The 17,395-nt window shown below is 34.3% G+C and overlaps 1 protein-coding gene across 2 annotated transcripts in view; it reads left to right on the top strand.

The window, feature by feature from the left end:
* The window catches only part of LOC149848258 (uncharacterized), a 57,623-nt gene extending 40,549 nt beyond the window's left edge, over positions 1–17,074 (top strand). The window contains exon 4 of one of the 2 annotated variants that reach the window (XM_089986869.1): positions 16,835–17,074. In XM_089986869.1, the coding sequence (XP_089842995.1) occupies positions 16,835–17,014 (180 nt within the window). In that variant the 3' untranslated portion in view covers positions 17,015–17,074. The remainder of the gene's footprint in view (positions 1–16,834) is intronic. The other variant, XM_089986921.1, reaches the window with a different exon arrangement.
* Positions 17,075–17,395: the final 321 nt, after the last annotated feature.

Genomic DNA, 17,395 nt, shown 5'->3' with positions numbered 1-17,395 from the left:
GAAATTCTTTCCGAACATAATGGCAATCCATTTCAATGTGTTTTGTCTTCTCATGAAACATATGATTGCTCGCGATATATACAACACTCCTGTTGTCACAACATAATCTGGAAGGTTCTGTGATGTGAATTCCCAAATCCTCTAATAGTTGTTGCAACCATACTAACTCAGACGTAGTCGTTTCCATGACGCAATACTCAACTTCAATTGAGGAGAGAGATACCTTCTGTTGCTACTTATATCGCCAGAAGATTAGGGAGTCACCTACAAAAACACACAAACAAGCAGTTGAGCATTTATCATTCACATCCCCTACCTAGTCAGAATCTGATTTTGCAATGACTTCTAATGAGAAAGAAGATGATAAAAACAATCCAAGACTTATAGAATTTTTTTAATATATCTAATAATTCTCATTACAACACTCATATGTACTGTAATGAGAGCATGCTGAAATTGACTGGCAGAATGAATAGCATGAGAGATATCAGGACGAGTAATAGAAATGTATGATAAAACTCCAATCATTTGTCTGTATGGGGTTTGATCTTGCAGAGGTTCTCTATCATCCTTCTTCATTTTTACATTTATGACCTCTGGAGTGTCAACCCGTTTTTTATCTGAGAGTCCTGATCTCTCTATGATCTCTGCGGCATACTTAGTCTGTGATAAAAAATGACCACGAAGTGAGTAAACTACTTTAATTCCAAGGAAATACCATAAAAAGTCAAGATCTGTCATATCGAAGTTGTCTTTAATCACATCTTTGATATGGTTTACTCCCTGTTTATCACCTCTTGTGGTTATCATATCATCTACGTAAAGCAGCAGCATAACCATCCCTGCATTGGAAGGCTTAACAAACAATGAAGTGTCAGTAAAACAAGATTTAAAATGCAGTTGAGTCATCAGATTACTAAATCTATCATACCAAGCTTTGGGAGGTTGTTTTAACCCATACAAGACTTTTCGTAGACGAAGAGTTTTTTCATGTACTAAATTCAAACCTGATCCATGTAGACCTCTTCATTTAGATTACCATTTAAAAATGCATTTTTCACATCTATTTGAAAAATTGACCATTTTTGGATTGATGCTATTGAGATAAGAGTTCTGAGAGTCGTCATTCGAGCAACTGGGGCAAAGGTCTCATCATAGTCAATTCTATATTCTTGACTGTATCCCTTAGCTACTAGTCTAGCTTTATATCTTTCCAATGTCCCATCCCATTTTGTTTTAATTTTGTAAACCAATCTACATCCTATAGTTTTCCTTCATTTAGGTAATGTTTGAATTTTTTAAGTTTTTGCCATTTCTAATGCTTCTAATTCATCGTTCATGGATTTAATCCATTCTTGATGATTTTTAGCTTCATAGTAGGATGATGGTTCAGAATATGAGTGTATGACCATTAAGCATGCTCGGTATCTTGGTTCAAAGGAATCATATGATACAAATCTACTAGGAGCTTTTGAAATTCTTACCGATTTTCTAATACTAGCAGAATCAATATCTTGATTTTGAGAATATCTTTCTAAAGCACTGTTAAAATATGTGTATTATCGACATTTGTAATCTCGTATATATTTATATTCATATATATATAGATATATATAGATATATGTATATATATATATATCTATATATATATATATATGAATATAAATATATATACTTTATTTCACCCAAAAGGGTATTTCTGTAAATTCCTGTTTTACGCATATTCCATTTTGGAATAATGCTTGTAATTTTTATTTTTATTTTTATTTTTCTTCTTTATTTTTCTTCTTTTTCCCTTTTTTATTTTTTGGCTTTTGCGCCACATAGGGAGGCTCCCCAAAGAGTCGTTGGGGAGCCTCCAACGGTCACATATGTGACCGTTGGGGGCTCCCAACGACTCTTGGGAGCCCCCTTTGTGGCTCCTTCTTATGCTTATAAATAGGGGCTCTCCCCTTTGTATTTTTGCATCCTAGAGGGAGCTTATGCTCCATTGTAATGGGGTTTTACCCCTTCTCCATTATTCTTCAATGATATGCAACTTATGACTTTATGTCATATTTTTCCCTTTTTATGGGTTTTATGTGTTAGCACATTATGTGCTTATGTTGTTTTCCTTTAATGGGTATATTTGCACTCCACGTGCATAAGTATGGGTTCATTATTGAACCCAATGTATTCCAAGTCACTTTCTAACATGGTATCAGAGCGAGGTCACAATGGGGTTGTCCTTTGGTGCAACGGAAAGCGTGTCGCTCAAGAAATGGTGAAGTATTCATTGCTCTTCCTTTTTGCTTTGAAGTTATTCGGTATGTATCCCTTTTCTTAAAGTATTATGCATTTGAAAATATGTTTCTTGCATATAGTTTGTTCGTTTAATGGTTATGATAGTTGAATCATGTCTTTTCACATTTCGTGTGCTCGTATATTTTAAAATTATCTCCCTCAAATTTGGTGAACTCGTTTGTTGTTCAAATATATAATTTATGTTTATCAAACTACTCATCGCATATAATAGCAATTTATGTTTTTTTTAATTACCTTCAATTATGTGAGATTTATAATTCTTACATAACTATCTCATGATTGACCTATAAGTTATTTTTTAAAAATTATATATATGATTTCTTGCTAAAGTAATGATCTTTGCTTAAAATTTCTTAACTCTCATATGAACCCTAAGTTGATTTGAGTTCCTCTTTTGATTATGAATTTTAGTGCATTCTTTGAAAAATTTGATATAATCCTTATATGAAAATCTCTCACATCTAAAAATCTTTGTTGAATCCTAAAGTAGTTCTTGTTAATGATAACTTATAAGAACTCCTAAAAGTTTTTCAATGTTTCTTTTTTGAAAAATTGTTTATGATAAACCATTAGGAAAGATTTTTTAAAAGGAATTTCTCACACTACATAGAGTGCATAGTTCATCTTTTGCATCCTTTTGGTATAAATGATTTCATTTTTCATCTTGTTGGTTTGTATTTTTCATAAGGTTTCGAAACCTCTTAATAATATCTTTTAAAAATGCCTACATTGGCCATAATATGGTTTTCTTTGTCCTCAATTGCAAATTGTTAAAGTTTGAGAATTTCAAGCATTGCTCTTTTTATAAAGTGCATACTTGCTCACTTTTGTGTATTTTTGTGTTTTGTGCACATTTGTTTCTCAAATATTTGCGCTTGTATGCATTCCCTCTTTTTATGAAATACATGCCTTAGTGCATGTTTGTTTACACCTTGGTGTGTATTTGTTCAAGTATTGTATGAGTGCCCTCGTGCACATCTTTTATAAAGCCTTTTGTGCTCACATGTGTATTGTCTCTTCGTTGACATTTTTGCATTATGGAGCCTTTATGCACATTTATTTTTGTGAAAAATATATTTAGATATTGAGTCCTTTTTTAAATCATTGTAAGTGCTTTTAGCACTTTGAATGTTTCCGCATATCTCATCACAATCAAAGGTTTTTTTTTTAAATTGTTGTATGGGATTTAATCCCAAATTTATAAATTTTCAAGTGTTTTAAATATTCATTCCTTGAGTATTGTGTTAAAGCCTTCTTTGTGAACCATTACGGTTCTTATGATTTCTTTGATTAAAAGCTTGATTGTCTTGATGAATTCTTTATGTTGTTGTGGTTATTGCTTAATAAGTCCTTTTTGGTATAAATGACTTGTTTGAAGATTAAACATAATTTGTGTTTATGCAAAATTGTTGTTATAAAGCACATTATTGATTATTGGACCTTTTTGATTCAATTTTTTTAATCGGTCCTCTTTTCTTTGAAAAATGATTCCTTAAGTGTTTATTGCCTTTTTGTGGCATTTATATTTGTCCATTACATGTTATTTAATGCATCTTTTATTTGGCCTTATTATTGTTATATTAGAGATGTTTGTTGAGGTGAGTTATGGGCACCTCGTGTTATATCATTTTAGTTTGTCCACCTTCCATATTATAGATGGTTGTTGAGGTGAGTTATGGGCACCTTGGGACTCTAAAATGATTTGTTGTATGATCTCTAATTATGAGTGTGTCACTCATTTTTTCTCTTGTGGCCATTGATATTATGGATGCTTCTATGTAAATGTGATGGACATATGGTGTTTTAAAACCTTAAAAGTTTTAAGGTATATTAAATCAAGGGTTTTGGGATTATTGCCCAACCTTTTCTTGTTTATGAATCTTATGAGTGCATTTGCACATTTATGATTTTGTGTTCTTGTGATTTTGCACAAGTATTCTAAGTGTTCTTGGTGTGTGTATGTTCACACATTTGTTCTCAAGAATTTTATTTTATCGATTATAGTATCTTGTTGAAGATATTTTTTACATGCATGTTATTGTTATGAGAATTCATTTTAAAAGGAGTATTGTTTTATTCAAAGTTTATTTTCATTACAAGTTTATTGCCTCAAAAGTCTTTTCCTTTTATGCCCATTATCTAAGTGTCATCATATGTAGACAAGAATTTTATTACACCTTCGTGTGTTTTTAGTCCTTTGTTGGCTTTTGCTCTCTTGGTCTAGTAGCTGAACACACTTGTCTTGAGTGTTTTTATATGTAGACAAGGCACGTTGATTCACACCATGGTGTGTGATTTTTAGCCTATGTTGGCGTTTGTGTCCTTGTTCTAGTCGCTTAAGATGTATGCCCATGGTTGACTTATTTCACTCATTTCAAGTGCTATCATATGTAGACAAGAGATGTATTATGTTTAAGCCCATGGTTGGTGTCACAAGCTTAAACTTCAACCTCTGAAGTTTACCTTGCGCCGGCACGAGATCGCCCCGACCTCGTTCAGCCTCACAGCAACGGAAGTCTTTTTCTGACACAAGCCGAATGCAACCAATTACCCACACTTGTATTATTCACATAAAATACAATCACTGGTCTGGCTTGCTTCCCTTGCAAAGCCCAGACATTACACATTTATAGCTTTCAAAGGGACATGCCAATCAACGCATCCTTTGGGTCGCACCCTTTTGCAAACACAGGTGTCTTCACACCCCTTTGCCACCAACAGCCACTTGGGTCACACCCCTTTGCAAGTGCAGGCACCTCCTCACCGCACTAGCCATTCGAATTGCATGCCGTCTCGTAATCCGTACTGCGCACGTCACGTCCGACGCACCACGCCTGCCGCCCGTGTCCCGCATGCCGCACCCGCGCCAATCATGCCGCGCGCGCTGCGCATGCCGCGCGCGCTGCGCATCCCGCGCGCGCCGAGCATGCCGCGCATGCCGAGCGCGCCGCGCATGCTGCGCATGCTGCGCGCTGCGCATGCTGCGCGCTGCGCATGCTGCGCATGCCGCGCCCGATATTAAGGGTCTAACAGTTGGCTTATTACTCTTGTTCTATTAGCTGAACATACTTGGTTTTAAGTGTATTTTTTACGTAGACAAGGGATACTTTTTAGTCCATGTTGGCATGTATTCTCTTGTTCTTGTCGTAGATGCACTTATTTCAAGTATTATTATATGTAGACAAGAGGTTCTTTTACACATCTTTGTGTGTGTCTTTGGCCTTTAATGGCTTTATATTCTTGATCTAGTAGCTTATACACTTGATTTATGGGTTTTAGAGGACTAATGAGGAAGATGTTTGTAATGGATAAATTATTGTTGAAATTTGCAAAATTTCATTCATGACTTGTGTTTTTCAAGCAAATCATATTTTTGATATGCATATCAAGTTGATTTCTTAGCATTTAATCTATATATTAAGTGCTTATGGTTTTTGCCACCCTTATATGCAAAATGTGTATTAAGTATGTCTTTCATAAATGATTTTAAAACCTTGTGAACTCTTGGGTTTATTTTGCCTAAAGTATGCTTGGAGACTTTGTTTCTCTTGTTTGACACTTCATTACATGTTTGAAGCATGATCATTAATGAGTTCTTTGAGTATTAATTCATTTCATGATAAGTATATGCATATGCTCTTTATGGCCTTTTTGGGCCCTCATTCAATAATGTTTATGTATATCATGCCTCTTCGTAGGCTTATTGTGGTATCCCTTAGTGGACCATTTTGTTATTCCCCATTATGGGGTTATATTTGTCCAACGTTGGACCTTATAAATGCATTATGCATTCTTGCAATTTATTTCTGCATAATTTGCTTCCGCTTATTTTGTTTTAACATGATGTATGATTTTGAAACTTTGGTGTCATTTCTGCATAATTTGCATAACTTCTAACATGTGTCATCCATAATTATGCTAGTTAGAAATGTTCCATTTGAGTAAAAGTGCAAAGATATGTTTTACTTGTTTCTTTGTTGTTTTTCTACAGGATCGCTAAGATGTGGAACATTAGGTACATCATGGATTCGATCGATGGTGAATTGGATTTGAAGACCTAGCTCAACTGTCATGAAGATGGAGCTTTTTCCTTAAAGATTTTTTGAAGAATTGGACTATGTTTCAAGACTTCCCTCTGTTTTGAAGAAATGTTTTTCCAAACTTTCGGGTTTTTCCCCGCAAAGTTTGAGGGGGGATGTTAAAATATGTGTATTATCGACATTTGTAATCTAGTATATATTTATATTCATATATATATATATGTATATATATATCTATATATATATATATATGAATATAAATATATATACTTTATTTCACCCAAAAGGGTATTTCTGTAAATTCCTATTTTACGCATATTCCATTTTGGAATAATGCTTGTAATTTTTATTTTTATTTTTCTTCTTTTTCCCTTTTTTATTTTTTGGCTTTTGCGCCACATAGGGAGGCTCCCCAAAGAGTCGTTGGGGAGCCTCCAACGGTCACATATGTGACCGTTGGGGGCTCCCAACGACTCTCTTGGGAGCCCCCTTTGTGGCTCCTTCTTATGCTTATAAATAGGGGCTCTCCCCTTTGTATTTTTGCATCCTAGAGGGAGCTTATGCTCCATTGTAATGGGGTTTTACCCCTTCTCCATTATTCTTCAATGATATGCAACTTATGACTTTATGTCATATTTTTCCCTTTTTATGGGTTTTATGTGTTAGCACATTATGTGCTTATGTTGTTTCCCTTTAATGGGTATATTTGCACTCCACGTGCATAAGTATGGGTTCATTATTGAACCCAATGTATTCCAAGTCACTTTCTAACAAGCACATGGTGGGTGCCCTTCGGTCCGCCTAGTATATGTTTGTATGTTACTATGGGATATGTCGATATTGTTAAGATTGGTGCCTGTATTTACACTTGCATCATGAGAGTCTTCATGTTCACTCTCATGCTCATTATGAAGATTTTCATACCCTTCATGTTCATTGATGAGATAAAAAAGAAACGAATAATCATAGTTTTCTTGGATTTTTTCCTTGCTAAAACCATCTTCATTTTCAAGAAATGTAACATTTGGTGAAACATATAATTTGTTCTTTTCCTTTTTGATTTTCGGTATAGCCCAAAAAAATACAAGAGATTTCTTTTGGGGAAAGTTTGTCGTTCTTATGGGTAAGAACAAAACACTTACATCCAAAGACTCTCAATCTTTTATCTAGTGGTTTCAACAATATGTCTATACTTTCTTTCAGCTAGTTCATTTTGTTGAGGAGTGTAAGGGCAAGATTTTTGATGAATGATGCCATTTGAATCAAGATTTTTTTTAAATTCTTTTGATACAAATTCTCCCCTGGAATCGGATCTAAAAATTTGAATATTGGTTTTGAATTGAGTCTTTATGTAGTAGAAAATCTTTTAAAACAATTAAATACTTCTGACTTTTGCTTAAGAAAAAGATCCAAGAATGTCTACTATAATCATCTACAAATATAACATAGTAAGATACCCCACCTTTAGATATAACTGGAGCCGGTCTCCATACATTCGAATGTACTAACTCAAATGTATTTTTGGATATAAATTGTCTTTGCCCAAAGGGTAAAACTTTTATTTGCCAAGAATGCAATCTTCACAAACAAAATTCTTTTCTTTATAATAAGAAATGGAAACAAGTGTAATTTGGTCATACTAGGATGTCCTAGTCTTTTGCCATTTTTTTATATCTTTCTTTTCAATAAAATTACAAAAAGATTGTTTTGATAACTCAAGATTGTCCATTACATAGAGATCTCCTCTTCTATGGCCTTGCCCAGTCAGCTTCCCGGACTGAAGATCCTGTATTAAACAATCATTAGAAGAGAATAAAACTTTACAACCATGATCTGTAATTTGTGAAGCTGATAAAATGGTCAAATTTAATTTTGGCACAACCCTAATATTTGGTATGTGAAAGTTTGATTATTTTTTAAAGTTTCCAAAACTTTTGATTTTTAAGGATGTTCCGTCGGCGGTTGAAACATAAGAATCATTTGAGTTAGAATGACATTCAGATAATATTGATTCATTTGGAGTCATATGAAAAGAGGCACCAGAGTCCAAGATCCAAGAAGTCTTACCAGGGTCACCACTTGTGGATATGGCTACCCCCGAAAAAGAAGAAACTTGAGTTTTGAATATTGGTTGTAGTGCCTCCAGTAATTGAGCTAAAGATGAGGAGTCAATGCATTTGGAGTTGTCAACATCATTCATTTCCACCGAAGCAACTCTCTTATCATCTCAGTGATCTTCTTTCTTTCTTTTTGGACAAAACGGCTTGATGTGTCCTGGTTCATAACAATGATAGCATATGATTTTGCCACCTTTTTTGTCATTCCTCTCATAATTGTTAGGATTTCTCCCATTCTCATTTTTCATAAAGTGAGGAGGTTTATAACTCCTAGTATGATTACCAGGTTTTGACATAGCAAGCACGATTTCTTCATCCTTTGAAGCAGATGACTTCTTCAATCTATTTTCTTTCATAGTCAATTCTTCTAAGAGTTTCGATTATGGATGACACACCTCATCTATAAAGGAGAGCCGATTTAGTTTCCTCAAATTTGGGCCTAAGCCCATTCACAAATTGGTAGAAATGTTTCGTTTTAATTTGATTTTCACGGAGTTCTACATCTTGAGGACAATGCCATTTTGGATCAAGAAGAGCCAATTCATCCCCAAGGACAGAAGGTGCATTGTAATATTCTCTAATACTCATTTCTCCTTGGGTCATGGTTCTCACCTTGTTTTGGACATTGCATATGTGTTCAATATCTTTAAGACTATACATGTCTTTAAGATATTTTCATGCATCACTATCAAAATCAAATTTCGCTAAGCTAGAACATTTGTGGATGTCTATACTATTGATGAACCATCCAATTATTTTGGAGTGACCCATCCTCCGCTCTTTCCATCTTTTCTTATAATCGGAAACGACTTTACCCATTTCCTCTTCTTGAAGAGCAACCTTTTTTTCATTCTTAATTTTCGTAAGAATGAGCTTGGTTCTCTTTCGGTACCGTCCACCAAACCCCATAATCTCTTTTCTCATATTTTGTGTTTAACTATGGATGCCCACATCACATAGTTTGTATCGTTTAGGCATACAGGAATGGAGACCATTACTTCTCTTTTATTCTCCATTTTCTTACAAGCCTAAGAGAAAGGGTAGAGAATGAAGAAGAAAGAAAAAAGAGTGAAATACAAGACTTATTTGAGAGATGACACACTTTCCGATGCAACAATCCTCGATTTGTTGTATCCTCTAAGCATACGATTCTCCTCTTGATATTGGCACAAACTTTCTTCAAAAAACTTACCTTTGGACCACCAAAGCTCTGATACCATGTAATGAAGTGGATTGAATCCGATACACATGCAAGAACACACTTTCAATCAAGTAAAAATACTTGATTGAATCACGAAACCACCCACACAAGGGTCTACAAACTTGTTATTGCATAGAAGCACTCAAGAATGAGTTGGGAATACAAAGGCCACAAGAGGCCAATATATAATACAATGGAGTCAATAGGGTGCAGCTCCATATAGCTGTTGGGGCTGCACCCAACGGTGAAAAATATAGCCGTTGAGGCAGCTTCAACAGCTATATGGAGCTGTCCCATCAAATCTGAAAAAGACAAAAAGGTGAAAAAGGAAAAAGACAAAAATAAATACATGAAATAAAATGCAGAAATGTCAGCCCTTAATGGGCTGACGCCTATTATAGAGAAAAGACCGAAATACCCATTAGGGGTATTTCAGTTAACAATAAACACACATATATATATATATATATGTATATGTATATATATATATATCTTAACATTGTGTAGTGTTTTTATGCTCTTGGATTGTCCCTTAGTTGGACTTGTGTATGTGCATGGGCACTTTGTGTTTATAATCTTATAAGCCCTTAGAGGCCCTCGTTTTGTATTTCTGCATATTTCACTATAGTATCTCTTCATGAAAAGTTTTAAAACAACGTGATCTCATTTTGCTAAAACTTTTAAGCAAAACGGCTATAATAAAATCTTCAGTCTTTTAGTATTCAATTTCAGTCTTTGTTCATTATTGAAATAGATTGTTATTTCTTACCTCTATTAATTAAGTGATTTTTCTATAATTAGTGTATAAGTTTTAATGAGAATTATTGTGGTCTTCTTTCCCACAGTTTGTGAACTGAAAAAGTATGCTTTACTGTTGTTTGACACGATACAAAATTTTGATTGAAAAGTTTTTTCTGTGGTTTGTAGCAAATTTGTATTCCTATCATTTTTATAGCAATACCTTTGTTAATCTGCCATAACTGATTATGTCATTTGATATATTTAATGATGTTTTAAGATTTCAATTAGCATAAGAGGATGTTATCAATCTTGAGAGGAAAGAAAAGCCAGTTTTTTTTTAAACCACCATAATTCTAAATTGATTTGGAAAACAAAAGCTCCTGTTTGATGCTCATGCTCTGATGACAGAAAAATAGCCCTTCAAATAACTATGAAAACTATTATCTATCCCTTTTGGATGTTTTCTAGTTACAATAGGTTGTGGAAATAATAAATGTCATTAGATGTGCGCGTGCACACATGCACAGGGACAGACACACACACAAAGACACTTGGAGACAACAAGCTAAGTTGCTCCATTAAAAGATATTTTCTTTGTTGGCATGCCCATGCGGGACGTTCATGCCGATGGATCTGATACAAATGTGATAATGTAGGAAACTTGGAAATGCCATTAGGCTGCATTTAGATACCTATATATATATAGGACATGGATACCAATTTCTCAGTATTGAATTGCACAAGAATATCCTGTGGATATCTGATCAGAAAAGTACAAATCAAAATCATGTTCCAGATGAAAAGCAATTCTTTTGGAGATAAGATGATGAAGTGAAAATGGTAATAGGTTTTTATGGTTACCTATGTTGCTTAGAGAGGTCACAGATGTTAAAAGTTGTTTTTTTTAAAAGGCAAGCTGGGGTTAGGCGGACCCCTACCAGAACCACAGCCGCCCCATGTGGCAGAGGGATTCGATCCTGACCCCGCTTACTGCAGATGTTAAAGTTGTTGGTCTTTGAAAGAAGATGAAATCCACAATTCCATCTTCAAATGATACTCACAAAAGATCTCTCGCAAGAACCACGAAGGTTCACAAATAGTACATACTCACAAGAACCACTAGGGTTCACACAAAATACCCAAAGAGTATGCAAAGCAAAGAGGAAAGAATATATTTCATTCAAGTGGGAGAACACCCACACTAAAAGTGATACAAAACAAGGGGGGAAAACCCCATATATGTAATACATGAAAATGAGGGAAGGAGGGAGTCGTTGGGCTCCCAACGACTCTATTTAGAGCCATTGGGAGTCCAACGACTCTCTTCTTTTATGCTTCTTGACTTTGGTTTATGCTTTTTGACTTTGGTCAAAAAAGCATAAAGTCTAGTGATGTTAAAAAAAAAAGTGTCCAAAAAGTGAACTAAAAGTAAAAATAACTATCCTAATCCTAACTAAACTATGTAACTAAACTTAAAAAAAAAATTACATATGGGTATATTACATATGAGATTATATTTTTATTTTTCTTTTAACACTCCATCTCAAACTTACGGTTGAATAACCAAAAGTTTGTCAAAGATAAAGTGAAATCGAAGAGCAACGAGTGGTTTGGTAAATAAATCTGTGAGTTGATATTCTGAGGAGACATATGGAAGATCAATGGTGCCGTGTAGGAATTCCTCTCGTACGTAGTGACAATCCTTTTCGATATGCTTAGTCCGTTCGTGGAATGTCCAGTTACTGACAATGTAAATAGAACTTTTGTTGTCAAAGCATAACTGTGATGCTCATGTACTCATAACACCCATGTCTTGAAGCAATCGCCTTAGCCATATTACTTTCATGGTGGTTGTAGCCATGACTCTGTACTCGACTTCAGTTAACGAAAAAAACTTTTTGTTGCTTCTTGCACCTTCATAAAATTAATGATTCACCTAAAAACACACAAAAATTAGTAGTTGAGTGTCGATCATTGTGATCACCTCCCCAATTTGCATCAGTATAAGCGATTAATTCTAACGAGGAAGAAGCAAATAAAAAAAGTCCTCTAAAGATGAAAGTTTTAATGTATCTAATAATGCATAACAGTGGTAGGAGTATGCTGAAATTGACTTGTTATGTGGACAACATGCACAATGTCGGGTCTGGTAATAGAGAGATAAGATAGTGCATCGACTAGTTGTCTATAAGGTATAAGATTTTCCAATGACTCTCCCACATCAATCTTCATTTTGATGTTCGCCACTTCATGAGTGTCAACCTGTTTTTCATCGGAGATACCAGACCTGTCAACAATGTCCAGGGCAAGTTTAAACTGAGTTAACAAGTATCCTCTAGAAGAATAAACAACTTTTATATCATTTTCTTTTTTTTAAGAAACCTAAATCACTCATTTCGAAATGTGTTTTGAGAATTTTTTTAATGCTATCAACTCCTTGCTTATCATTTGTCGTCTACATAGAGGAGAAGAATGATAATACCTGCATTGAAATTCTTAACAAACAAAGCTGTGTCAATAAGACAAGATTGAAAACCAAAATCAATCATAACTTGATTAAATTTATCGTACCAAGCTTTTGGAGTTTGCTTAAGCTCATATACAACCTTATTTAATCGAGGAGCCTTTCTTTTTGAAAGATTGATGCTAGGTGGTGGTTCCATATATACTTCTTCAGCTAGGTTTTTATTCAGAAAAGCATTTTTAACATCTATTTGATATATATACAATTTATTTAAAGATGCTAGAGCTATTAAAGTCCTAACTGTGGTCATTGTAGCAATTAGAGCAAAAGTTTCTTCATAGTCTATTTCATATTCTTGAGAATAACCTTTGGTAACTAATCGAGCTTTAAACCTTTCAAGAATGCCATCACTCTTAGTTTTCACTTTGTACACCCATCTACAACGTATATGCTTTTTACCTGATGGAAGATCTTAAATAGTCCAAGTATTTGCCTTCTCTAAAGCTCTTAATTCTAATGACATTGCTTCGACCCATTCGAATTGTTCTTTTGCTTCATCATAGTTAGAGGGTTCTACGTAGGAGTGTATTAAAGCAATATAGGCTTGATATTGTGGTGAAAAAGACTCATATGACATAAATTTTGGGGGAACTCTACACTCTAGATGACTTTCTAGTGTATACTTGGTATCTTTTAGTATATATTTTTGAGAGAACATGATTTCTCTAAATTATCTCACCTAGAGTATTAAATACAATCTGGGATGATCACTAAATGATTATGTATTCGTCATATCAAGTTGCTCTTCTTGACTCTGATCTAAATCATCTTCATCAATTTTTGGAACTAGGTCCAACAAAAAAGAATATTCATCTATTTTCTTAGAATTCACACTTTCAAAAAAATTTCTTCTTCCAAGAAGGATACATTCCTTGAAATGTATAATTTTCTTGTTTTGGGATTAAAACATGTATAGTTTTTTTGATAATTTGCATATCCTAAAAAGGCACATAGAATAACACTTGGGGAGAATTTGTCATTTTTGTTTGAAAACACAAAGCATTTGCACCCAAAAATTCTTAACCTAGAGTAATTTGGGATTTGTTTAGCAAGTTTTTCAACAAGAGATACATTATTTAATGAAGAAGATGACATCCTGTTGATAAGGTAAACTGTAGTTAGAGTGACTTCAACCCAAAAAACCTTTGATACTTGATGTGTAATAAATAATGTTCTTGTTTCTATAATATGTCTATGCTTTTTTTTTTCTGCTAAACCGTTTTGTTGAGGGGTATAAACGCATGATTTTTGATGTACAATACCATGTAAGTTTAAATAATCCTTAAATTCTGTTGACAAAAATTCTTCTCCTGAATCAGTGCGAAAAATTGAAATGTCATTTTTGAATTGATTTTTAACTTGATGATAAAATATTTGAAAATATGAAAAAACTTTAGATTTATGTTTAAGAAAATAGATCCAAGTATGTCTTGTGAAATCATCTACAAAAATTACATAATAAATAAAACCACCTTCTGTGTCAACAGGTGCAGGTTCCCGTACATTCAAATGTATTAGTTCAAGTGGTCGTGAAGAGACAAAGGTTTTTTTTTGAAAATGTAGTCTTTTCATTTTTTCAAGAATACATTTTTCACATTTAAAGGCTTCAAAATTACAAAAATTTTCCATCTTTGGAAAAACTTGAGCTTGGATACAATATGATGTCCAAGTTTCTTGTGCCATAAATCTAAGTCAACTTTTTGAACATTACAACATAATGTATTCTTAGGTATGTCTAAAAAATCCATGTAGTACATGCCTCCTTTTCTATGGCCTTCTCCAATCAGCTTCCCTGACTGATAATTCTGCACTCGACATCCATGAGAAGAGAAGAAAACATTACATTCATGGTTAGATAATTGTGAAACAGATAAAAGGTTTAGATTAAGTTTAGGAATATATCTAACTTGTGGAATGCAAAACCTTTTTGAGTTTTGATTTTTTTTTTTCAAAGTTTTTCATTCCTTTAATTCCAAAGGATGCTCTATCAGTAATGAACACATTTGACCCATTTGAGTTATGATATTCAGATAACACATCAATGTTTGGAGTCATATGAAAAGAAACACCAGAATCAAGAAGCCAAAGACTTTTACCAGGATCAGAGATGCCCACGGAAGAGACGACGGCTCCAACGGATGAAGATGTTCCTTTGAGCAATGGTTGAAGTGCTTCCATCAATTGTGATAAGGACATACTTCCAATGGATGATTCACTCGATTTTTGAGGTAGTTCGACAGAGACAACTTTTTTTTCATATAGTTTCTTAAGTTTTAGACAATAAGTTTTCACGTGTTCGGGTTCACGGCAATAGTAACAAATTACTTTCTTTTTCTCAAAATCATTTTCATGTTTCTCATCATTCATCCTCTCATAATTTGGAGGTTTGTATGTGCGAACATGATTTTCTGATCTAGATACAACTAGAATTGAGTTATCATCACTTTTGATGATTCTACTTTTGAGCCTATTTTCCTCCATGCTCAATTCTTCTATAGTGTCTTCTATTGAAGGAACCGTCCCTCGATGAAGAAGAATGAACTTGGTAGATTCAAATTTCGATCTTAGTTCATTAATAAATTGAAAAAAGTGTTACACATTTATTTGATTTTGGCAGAGTTCTATGTCTTGTGGGCAATGCCACTTTGGTTCAAGAAGAGTCAACTCTTCCCATAATTCAGACAAACTATTATAGTATTCTCTAATGCTTTTGTTCCCTTGAACCATATTCCGAACTTGATTTTGTAGATTGCATACATGTGCAATGTCTTTAAGAGAATACATTCTCTTAAGATAATCCCAAGCGTCATTAACATATTCAAATTTTGCAAGACTTGAACACTTCTTGATATCCATGCTACTTATGAGCCAAGACATAATCTTGGCATATCCCATTTTTCATTCCTTTTACTTTTTCTCGTAAGTAATAATGACTTTAGTTTTTTATCTCCGTAAGAGGTACTTCCTTCTCACCTTCAATCTTTATAAGGATTAGTTTAGGTTTTAAGTCGGTTCCATCCACTATTCTCCACAAGCTTTTTTCTCATATAAGGTGTTTCATAATTGAAGCCCATGTAACATAATTCGAATCGTTGAGTTTAATGGGTTTAATGGTGACATTATCATTGTCATCCATTTTACAAGGTTAACAAGGAGAAGAAAGTGAGAAAAAAAAAGTAGGAAAGAGAGTACAACTTCACATATACTTGAAAAAGAACGACTCTTCTTTTCCAAACTTGAGTGACACACTTCCAAATGTACTGTAATAGATAGCTTGATCACAACCTTGCTCTGATACCATGAAAGAAGATGCAATTCGATCTTCAAATGATACTCACAAAAGATTTCTCGCAAGAACCACTAAGGTTCACAAATAATACACACTCACAAGAACCACTAGGGTTCACACAAAATACCCAAAGAGTATGCAAAGCAAATATGAAAGAATATATTTCATTCAAGTGGGAGACCACCCACACTAAAAGTGATACAAGACAAGGGGGGGAAACCCCATATATATAATACATGAAAATGAGTGGAGGAGGGAGGAGGGAGGAGTTGGGCTCCCAACGGCTCTATTTAGAGTTGTTGGGAGCCCAACGACTCTCTCTCCTTTTATTTTTTGACTTTGGTCAAAAAAACACTTTATGCTTTTTGACTTTGGTCAAAAAAGCATAAAGTCTAGTGATGTTTAAAAAAAGTGCTCAAAAAGTGAACTAAAAGTAAAAATAACTATCCTAATCCTAACTAAACTATGTAACTAAACTAAAAAAAAAGATTACATACGAGATTAGGTATGTGATTATATTTTTATTTTTCTTATAACAGTTTTGACATAAATGGCCAAATCATGGATGTCATGGCTATGATGAATTGATGTCTTATTTTTCTTTTTATTGCTTTTCAGCATTGTGGGATGAAGACTGAGAAACGTGGGACAAGCCTCAACTTTAATTTTGTAATGGTAGATGTGTACCCTCTGACGAGCATTTCTTCATGTTCAAATATATATGGAATTTCCCTTCTATGTCGAAGGTTGGAAAGATTGTGCTCTGAAAATGATGGGTTTTGGCCCTCTACAATGTGATACAATAATACTGTTAAAACATCTCTCTCTCTCTCTGGGGCACCCCCCTTCCGCTCTAAACATGAATCAAGCTATTATCCACACAGGAAGGGATTCTCACACACATATAGACGCACACCCCAGTTTGTGCCCACAAATTGTCTTCAGAAGGATGAGTAAAACTTTTATATGAGAGAGAGAGAGATTGAGACCCAAACCTCTGGTAAATGGTAATGTACAGATTGTTTACCTGACTATCCTACACTGGTTTTTAAAGATTTGGATCCCTATTCCACACGGATTCAGATGCAAATATGGAAGACAATGAACTCTGAGGTTATTGCAAAATTTAGGACGAGGATGGGTACGTGCATACAGATGCATAAAACTATTGCGCACACG

The sequence above is a fragment of the Nuphar pumila genome, chromosome 1 (genome assembly GCF_984573655.1).
Source record: "Nuphar pumila chromosome 1, dmNupPumi1.hap1.1, whole genome shotgun sequence".
NCBI lineage: Eukaryota > Viridiplantae > Streptophyta > Magnoliopsida > Nymphaeales > Nymphaeaceae > Nuphar > Nuphar pumila.
This window is presented reverse-complemented; position numbering and strand designations above follow the sequence as displayed.